Source organism: Electrophorus electricus, chromosome 5 (genome assembly GCF_013358815.1).
Source record: "Electrophorus electricus isolate fEleEle1 chromosome 5, fEleEle1.pri, whole genome shotgun sequence".
Taxonomy (NCBI): Eukaryota; Metazoa; Chordata; class Actinopteri; order Gymnotiformes; family Gymnotidae; genus Electrophorus; species Electrophorus electricus.
Window position 1 is genome coordinate 12,782,840 of NC_049539.1, and position 9,640 is coordinate 12,792,479.

Below are 9,640 nucleotides of genomic sequence, written 5' to 3' on the forward strand. Positions count from 1 at the left end.
TTTGACTACTAAGCAGGGTCACGTTTATTTTGATAACGACGAGATCCCAGGTAAGCGTCTACCCGTCTTGACCAACGCTGCAGGGGGGAGCGGCCTGCAGCGCAAGACGTGAAACCACGGAAACAGGGAGTCCAGGAGGGTGGCCAATCGTGACATTATTACACTCAGGAATTAAAAAAATATATTGTAGCATCCCATGAAATGTGATCTTTCACACATAATGAGAGAGGTTGGCAAAGAACTAAAACTCAATTAAATATATCAACTTCCCCTTAAGCCTCTCATATACTCCACATTTAGGAGCAAGCCTACTCCTACACAATAAGCAGTGCGGTATATGAAAAGAGCAGGCGTATCAAATAAACAGAGCAACATGGTTAAGGTCCAGCCAGATATGTAAATGTTTGCCAGAACATCCAGTGTGTGTCTGCCGTTCGGTCAAAACTGGATCAGTCCAGAGGCCGCCCCGTCAGATCTCTTTTGAACAAAACAGTGGTCGAAATGCTGTTGAGAACAGTTTTACAGTTACAACAACAGAAAAAAGACTCAAATATATGCTGGATGGTTTATTCATTAAGGGAGAAAGCTGTCTCTCTTGTGGAGGATTTGCCACAGAGACCTGGGCATGTGGTATGGTCTCTGCACGGTGCCGTCGTTACGCTCCAGACCCTCCACTAGAGGAGACAGAAACATCACAGTGGAAATAAAAACAATATAGTCCTGATGATTGGCATATGTGTAGTAGCTTGAGAGTGAAATGTGAGCTAATAATGTTTTTTATAATTCTATTCTCCCTGAAGTAAAGGGACGAGACCATACAAGCTTTCGCCTGTGTGTGCCCAATGTCATTATGAACTGCTGGAATGAAGAGAGTGTGTGTGTGTGTGTGTGTGTGTGAGTGTGTGTGTGAGTGTGTGTGTGTGTGTGTGTGTGTGTGTGTGTGTGTGTGCGTGTGCGAGTGCGCGTGCGAGTGCGTGTGTGTGTGTGAGTGTGTGTGTGAGTGTGTGTGTGTGAGTGTGAGTGTGTGAGTGTGAGTGTGTGTGTGTGTGTGTGTGTGTGAGTGTGTGTGAGTGTGAGTGTGTGTGAGTGTGAGTGTGTGTGTGTGTGTGTGTGGTGTGTGTGTGTGTGGTGTGTGGTGTGTGTGTGTGAGTGTGTGTGTGTGAGTGTGTGTGTGTGTGTGTGTGTGTGAGTGTGTGAGTGTGAGTGTGTGTGTGTGTGAGTGTGTGTGTGTGTGTGAGTGTGTGTGTGTGTGTGTGTGTGTGTGTGTGTGTGCGTGTGTGCGTGTGTGCGTGTGTGTGTGTGTGTGTGTGTGTGTGTGCAGCTTACAGAAGCAGAGCAAAAGGGTGTCCACACACATGCTGTGCACACTAAAGAAGCCCTGCGCGATGAAATAAGCTCCCACAATCACCGTCTAAAAAAACAGCAGTAGTAGATATACATGCTGGGCCTTCAGTATTATGAGAGGAACTGCTGTCCAGAATAAATGTGTAAATCATGGTTATTTACAAACAAAGTGACTTTACAATCACTGTCTATAAGCACTTTGGAATCTAAAAAAGAAAGAACCATTTCTTCAGTGTACTGAATATGCTGATGTTTTGATCTCACACAGAAGCAAGTGTCAGCACGTGAGCTTTTCTGAGGTTACAATACGTTCAATAACGGGCAACCAGTAATAATGCAGCAGCTGAAGCTGGAAATTGTCATATGGCAGCCTGATTCTCCCAGGGAAGAAGAAGAAAGCCAGCAGACCTTACAGGGAATGTAGAAAAACCCTCAGAGTTACCTATTAAAGTGTGTTGCCATGTGCCATCATGGTCAGAATGTGATGAAGTGTAGTATGGGTAATATACACATGACTTCACTCTATATTTCTCACCTACAAATCCGACCACTAGCACCTTGCAGGAAAACAGCAGCGTGTCTGTAACACGGTCCAACACCACCACCCTGTGGACAGAGGGACATGGTCAAGGACAACGTGCTAAATATGAGCTAGAACAACCAGACACAAAAATGACTGATCAAAATAGCTAATGTCAACAAATATGTATACAAATTAAAGTCATATTCATATGAATACGTAATGATAAATTCCAACATTTAATATTTTCCACAACAGCAACATTAAATCATTTGTATACACACAAACCCATATGTTCAATAATGTGTGTGAAACATGTCCTCTGTGTGAGGACTTACCGGTTAATATTTCTCCTCAAGAGCATGTAAGCATTCTTGGCAGACACACTGAAATTGTCTCCATATATAGCAATCTGTATATTACCAAGCACAGTCAGTCAGTTTTACACACAGCAAGTTTCACTAGTCATATGAACTCAATTACACCATGCTATTATCACAATTTGATTTTTTTTTAATAGCAACTCATACTAACATACACTATTTCATTTAATACAATATATTTAGCTGACACTTTTATCCAAAGTGATTTTACAATTATGGCTGTGTACAACTTGAGGGTTAAGGGTCTTGCTCAGGGGCCTAACAGTGGCAACTTGGTAGTTGTGGGTCTTGAATCAGCAACCTTCCGATTACAAGTCAAGTTCCTTAACCACTGAGCCACAACTGCCCCACTATACATTTGATCACTGAGGACAAAGAGAGGCATCTTTTTTTTTTTTTTTGCACAGCTGGATATGAGACGCACCATGATATAGGTGTTTCTGTGGAAGAACTTGAGGAATTTATCCAGGAACCAAAAGCAGCATTTAAGGGGCATCATCACAAACTGAGAACAGGAATTCCGGTGATCTATGGAGTAGACCATAGTGTCACACTACATTTACAGACAGGAGAAAGCAGGACAAAGGTCATGAAGACTTTATATATATATTGTTACCTCTGAACCTATGCACAAGATATTCTAGAACCATCCGAGGGACCTGGAACACGGTAAGGATGACAGCACCCAACGCCAAAGAGCCTGCATGACACCTTGAAAAAAAGCAGTTTAGTAGTCGGTAGTAGTTAGGACTCGGTATTAGTTTAGGAGTCACTAAACCAGGGAATGTGCTTTTGGTTGTGGCTGATATCAAAGTAATCGGAGCGGAGCAGAGACGAAACGCGAGTGCTATGTACCGTAGTGTCCGGACGAAGGCTTGTAAGACAGGGGACGGGGGAATGTCTGCTGGTTTACTGAAGGCCCAGTAGACGGATGCGAAGGTACCGGCTAGTGTACACTGGCCCACGGCGATGATGAAGTTCATGCACCAGAGGAAGGCCAGAAAATTATAGATGTGAAGGTAGGGCACGATCCTCGAGAAGAAGCCCGTGTCATCGTATTTAAAAAACACACAGCGCACGGATGGACAATCAGGATAGAGAGAAGCTTGAAATTTCTGAAAAGAAACAGGAAGAAGACAGCAACAACAGTATAAATAAAAGGAAAGAGATGTGAAATGAATCTTTACCGCATAAGGCTATTGGAACATGTCAATCAGTAATCTGCATGCGTCTAAAATAAAAGAATGTGAAAGCTGGAGAATGGAACTTTGAAAAAAGTGTCAAAGATCATATACATTCACCATATTATGTCTGTTGGAAACTGCAAACAGCAATATGTGAATGTTATACTATATATTTGCATGAGAACAATATTAGGACTTGGACATACAATGTGTGTGTGTAGGCGACTGACCTGGGGAATGCAGATCTCAGAGCCTGTGATGGAACTACAGTTGGCTATGGAGGAGTTGAGAGCAGCGACATGGTATACAGGAGCACCTGATGTGGCCAAATACCTGAGGGCAGTAATGGTCAAGGACACAGCCTAACACACACTCTACACACACACACACACACACACACACACACACACACAGTATCCTGCAGTAAACCGCATATACATGTACGTTAGTCAATTAGTTTGACTGCTGATTGACAACAAAATACTCACACAAGCACATTTTCAACCACAAACTATTAATACAATCCAAGCTACAGCACTAATGCAGTGACTTGTTTCGTTAGCAGGAAATGCAGGTAGGTGAGAAGAGGAAGTGGGAGAGGATACAGGCTAGTGATTCCCCAGTAGGACACGCATATCACCACCAGCAGGAACGTCACCAAGGGGTAAGCCAGCGTGGTCGTCACACAACTCACCACCTTACACACAGCACAGAGCACAAAAGGCCTCATGTAGCCTGAAGAGCACAAGAGAGCATTTTATATAGGCAGCACCCGCGAAGTGGCTTTATGTGAGTAATAATGTAGGAGTGCCGAGACTGCACTGATTTGGAGAAAAATGTTAATGGATTTTTTGTATCGAAGGTGATTTTCTGTTAATAAACAACAGCAGCACCAACAAAAACAAGGACATAGCAGATGGTTGAAACTGTTTTAAAGAAATGTTGGCAATGGAAATATTTACTACCGCCTATGTGTCTCAAGGCCTAAAAAGCTCTACCTGTTGGACTCTTTTATCAGCGCCAATGCATCAAAGATTCTATTCCCCCGACATAACACCAAGAGCAAGACTGCGATTTCCAAAAGACACAGGATCCCAACTGCCACACACACACACAAAATAATTCACATCTAGCAAGAGTATAAACCAAAGCCATGCATTCATTCTTATAAAAATTCCTTTCTTTACAACATGTTTGTTTCTACTTTATATACTGTCAACACATGTCTTGTAAGAAAATCTGATAGCCCTTACAGAAGAACATCCAAGTCTCTTTCAATTGAAGGTAGAAGGAGAATTCCGAATTATAAACAATGTCACGGAGATTGACATTGGAGTGTCTGTAGTGGTCGTATTCCCAGTAACAGTAGTAGATACCTGAGAAAGACAGAGTAGACATCTTACATCCTCAATCACTAATCTAACCCCCTGCAAGTTGTCTTTAAAATTAGCAGTCCCATGCAGAGTTCATACACTATAGGGCAGCAAATCAGTGCCAGTCATAGAACCATACACAGTCATTTGGTATTTTCCTTGTTTCAGTGCAGCAAGAGGTAATTCATGAAGGGCTTAATAATTACCCAGTGAGTTGGTCGCTAATGGCAGGTATGTTAAAACATGTATTGTAGAGGCTTACCACACGCTATGACTAGGAGCTCTCCTACGATGAGAGCCAACACCAGCATGGACACCATATAACTCATAAGCAGGAGGATCATGAAGCTAGCAACCACAGCAACCAGCAGACAGCTGTGTGTGTGTGTGTGTGTGTGTGAGAGAGAGAGAGAGAGAGAGAGAGAGAGAGAGAGAGAGAGAGAGAGACAAAATACTCCTCAACAAGAAAACAAACATTGGTTTTTATAATGTTTTGTACATTTATTAGAAATAGAAGTCTGAAATACTGCATTAACATACATATTGAGGCCTGTTGTTAAGACACTTTTTACTGAGCTCTGCTGAATCCTACTTCTATCAATCCTCCCTGTAATTTTTTAAAACTTTATTAGGCCTCTCCTGTGCTTCACTGAATTGACTGGACAATTAGGGAATGCACACATCTGTCTATATAAGGACTCAAAGTTCATAGTATATGTCTGAGTGAAAGCCAAGTCATGGAGTTCAGAGAATTGTGTCAAGGATTGTGACAAGGCACAGATCAGGGGAAGGTTACAAGAAATATTCCGCAGTAGCTTCCATCATTCTCCAATAGAAGAAATTTGAAACCACCAACAGTCTCCCTAGATCTCGATGGCCAGTATTGTATGTAGTATTGTATTCTATGCAGATTGATGAAGGAAAATCAACTGAAAACATTCTGTACGCACTGTGTATTGTATCTTTAGTACCAAATTGGCTTCAATACATTACACAGTGAATTGTTGCTATATATATATATATATACATACATATGTGTGTGTGTGTGTGTGTTTATACTATACAATACATGGGTGTCATAAAATCTTATATAAAGCTAACTTACAATAATATCCAATACCATGATATAGCAAAATCCTCAAAGATCCGTACCCCCACTGACTTGAAGTTGAATACTGAAACAAGAGAGCTGCTAACAAAAGAATACTAGTCAGCAAAAACAGCTTATAGATCAACACCAACCATCCATGCATGTGTGTGTGTGTGTGTGTGAGTGTGTGTGAAGGATTACTCCATATATCCCTTTATGTGCTCGACTGTTTCATTAACGGAAGCGAATCCAGGGAGAGAGAAGTCTGGAGGAACGTCCTGCCAGTCAAAGCTAGGCAGACATCTCCCTAGTTCTGGGTGGAGGGAGAGACAGAAAATAATATGACTAACAATTAAACCTGCTGACTTATCACTGCAGGTATAAGTACTTTCCTGGTGGTTTGGTTATGTTTTGGTACATAGCATAGTCAAACTGTTACAAAACAGAATGGACAAATTAACAGGTAGTTGTGTAATCCTGCTGTCTTTACCTGGTTTACTTGGCGTGTAGAAATATGGACAAAGCTCTTGATTGAGGATGTCTTGGACACTCTGTAGTGGAAATGCATGTGAAAATCTCATTAACATGCAGAATGCTATGTATGCACAAATGCTATGTATGCGTGAGTGGCTAAGCCAATGCATGAATTACATGTACAAAGAGTTGCATATTGCAAAGACTTTTGATACGACAAATTCTGTTCTGTCAAGAGTGAGGTGAGGGTTTATTTCTCAGAGATGAAGCTGGTTACATTGCTTATTTGCAGTGTGAGGTTTTACCAATGTGGTTTGGGCGAGGTCAAGTCTAGGGTCACAATACTGCTGCTGAAAGAAGTCTTTAGGCAGGGCATTTGGGGCATACGCCTCTGGGGGCAACTTCCAGAACTCTGAAGGGCATTTTTTAACACAGACCTGCAAACCAACGCACAAACACACAGAGTGAAGGAGATCTTATTTGAGTAGCTAAACACAGTGTTGCTTTTTATATTTCTATCTACACTATTTACACATTGTTCATTGCATGATAGAGCAAAAGGCTCCCAAACCAAGCAGCAAAAGGAGACCCAAGCCCCCAGACTTACAAACTGGCATTCACATACTACATGCTAAACTGTTTTGTAATAAATGAGTCTCATGTGCATATTTCTAAAAGGCTACTGACATACGTGTTTGGTTTCTGTACAATGTCAACAGGACATTTGTGTGGAAATCTCACTTGAGTGGTTGGACACTGGAGACCCTCTAGAATGGCGTCCATTTCTGTCGTTGCTCTGGCACACTTCAGAAGGTCAAAGTAGAGGACGTTTGGTTTGTCACTGAAACACGAGAGGATGCAGGAAACAAATGCAGCTTGACACATGAATATTAGCCAATTAAATAAACAATTTTTATTCAATTTTTTGAGTATGTGTATCAGGATTCAGTGCTGGAGAGTCACACCACTACCCAGCTAAGTGTTCTTTCTTCGAGGGTGAATTGGACTGGGGTAACCAATAAACTCTGCAGTGTTGTGACACTCCTAGACCTGAGTTTGGACCCCTTGGTTTAGAGACAATCATTAAACACAAGTGATTTGATTGGTTCCACTTGTTGCTGTGCAGTGCCAATCATGAAAATCTTAAAGCTAAAGTCTAACCCATCTTGTCTTGTTGATGTTTCATGTTTCCACATGATTTGCACCTGCACAGCTCCATTGTAACCCTAGTCCGACTCACTAAAGTCCATTCGAAAGAATACTGACGGTGTTCCTTACATACTGGGTGTGCTGTTTTGGTATTCCTGTGAAGATATAAATACTTATCCAGTATGTGAGGGACTTACACATTGACTCCAGCTCCACAAAACATCCCAGTGGAGTTCTGGGGCAACACGACATGACGAGAGTCTCCAAGCAGCCACGCTGTGTTAGAACCTCCGTTAGAAGGATATCTCACAAGCCATACATGGGTAAAAGACCTTCCGCTTGAGCCCACAATAATAATGATTTTTTTTCCCCCATGAAAGTGTAGTTGGAAATGTTTCTTACCCAGGGAGCGAATAAGAATATAGGTGACAATGGCAGCCACAAAAATAATACAGCAGATAATGTCTGCACATCTCCTGAACAAAAACAAGAAATATTATTACACATTGCATGATTTAAATTATGTATTAAAGTTATTTAGCTAAGTGAAATAACTTTATAGTCTTAGTCTAGATCTATGGCCTTAGTATAGTTCTTGTATAGCGTTAATAACAGACATTCTGTGATCCATGATGTGTAGAGCTTTAAATGGTTTTTTAAAGTCAGCTGATGTGGAGGAGTAAATCGGAGAAGCACTGAGAGATTGCCGGACTCGCCTCTTGTTAACTGGTCGCCTGAAAATGGGCTCATACGGAGGAGGTTCCCCTGAGAAGATAGAATTGAAGAATATATATTTACTATAAATTCTAAGTATATACCATTACATTAGAATGAATTTAAACCCATGAAAAACATATATTCAGTCACGCGTGTCTGAACCTTTGACCGGTACGCTATATTTTGTCTAACACATTTTATATACAGTTGTCATGGAACGCTCCCCTTCACACTAGCCATGTGGTACGGCCCGCCGCGTGCAGTGGGAGTTCATAGTCTTGTTTGTAACCACGCCTGTGTAATTAACGCGCAACTGCACATGGTTTAGTCTTGTAACGTCTGTGTGTTTAAACCGCTGTGGGAGTGTGCATCTTAGTCGGTCAATGCCCATGTTCGTGTTCACATAGTTCGTTATCTGTATTCGTGTTTTATGTTCACTGTTTATGTTGCATATGAGCGCCGGTGTCTTTATCGTGTGTTAATACACGTCTGTCCGTCCTGCTCCTTGTCCAGCGACACTAGGGCCGTTACAACACTTTTCTTTTTTTTTTATGACACCTTCTGCACACATACGCTTTCGATCTGATACACAGTTACAGATCGTACACTATATAAATGTTTTTAATATAAGGTAGACCTACCAAGTACGTAAGAACATTTATTATTTTAACATGAAATGTACAAGCTAGTTTTGTACATTTTTTTCTTTTTTAACCATTGTATTTGACGTATGGGTTCTCATAAAATCTTTGGCATATGGCTATATCTGGAAAAAACAACAACAACAAAACTCACCGCAATAATCTGGCATGCTGACTACAGTACACTCCCTTGCACTTTCGATAAGCGCCATCACACAGAGTCCGCAATGTGTAATGTTTCAGTAAAAAATAATCTTGCATTCGATAATCTATTCTTATGACGCATCATTCCAGGTTATTGACACATTGTGACGTTGGAAGTCACAGCACGTTCTCGTTCTTAGCTCATCAACAAAGGCAGCTTGGTCACGAGCACCTGCTTTCCATGCTATGGGATGCTCGCGCTCAATTTTCCATGTCCTGTATCGAATATTTAGGCCTATACGATTAAACTGTCCGTGGTTACTGTGCTTTTAACGTACAAAAAAAAGCTACACAAATAATAAAATAATCTTTACATAATAATGTAACCTTAGGCTTATCGCCAAGATGTAACCTGTGAGGCTAAGTGACAACGTCTCCCGTCCCCTACCTAAACTACGTCTACACTGACTATGAGAATAGTAGTATAGTATAGTAGTTCAAGAGTATAGTAGTGATATGTGATAACAATTTGATTTGTTTATTTTAAAGACTTTCTAAAGTTGCATGTATATAACCAAACAGGCAATTTACATGAGTTTGCCATCCCAATACTTTAAATTT

General features: G+C 41.1%; 1 protein-coding gene across 1 annotated transcript; it reads right to left on the reverse strand.

Annotated features, from left to right (window-relative positions):
- Nucleotides 1–395: 395 nt before the first annotated feature.
- LOC113571906 (choline transporter-like protein 4) lies at nt 396–8,220 on the reverse strand. The gene is made up of 19 exons (XM_035526454.1): nt 8,135–8,220; nt 7,920–7,993; nt 7,715–7,793; nt 7,110–7,209; nt 6,674–6,805; nt 6,385–6,445; nt 6,096–6,207; nt 5,067–5,128; nt 4,685–4,807; nt 4,037–4,166; nt 3,662–3,764; nt 3,103–3,362; nt 2,864–2,958; nt 2,672–2,775; nt 2,203–2,276; nt 1,880–1,950; nt 1,649–1,752; nt 1,327–1,411; nt 396–674 (listed from the first exon to the last, which is right to left on the reverse strand). The coding sequence occupies exons 1-19, from the start codon at nt 8,146–8,148 to the stop codon at nt 574–576; spliced, it is 1,884 nt and encodes a 627-aa protein (XP_035382347.1). The 5' UTR covers nt 8,149–8,220; the 3' UTR covers nt 396–573.
- Between the last annotated feature and the right edge of the window lie 1,420 nt (nt 8,221–9,640).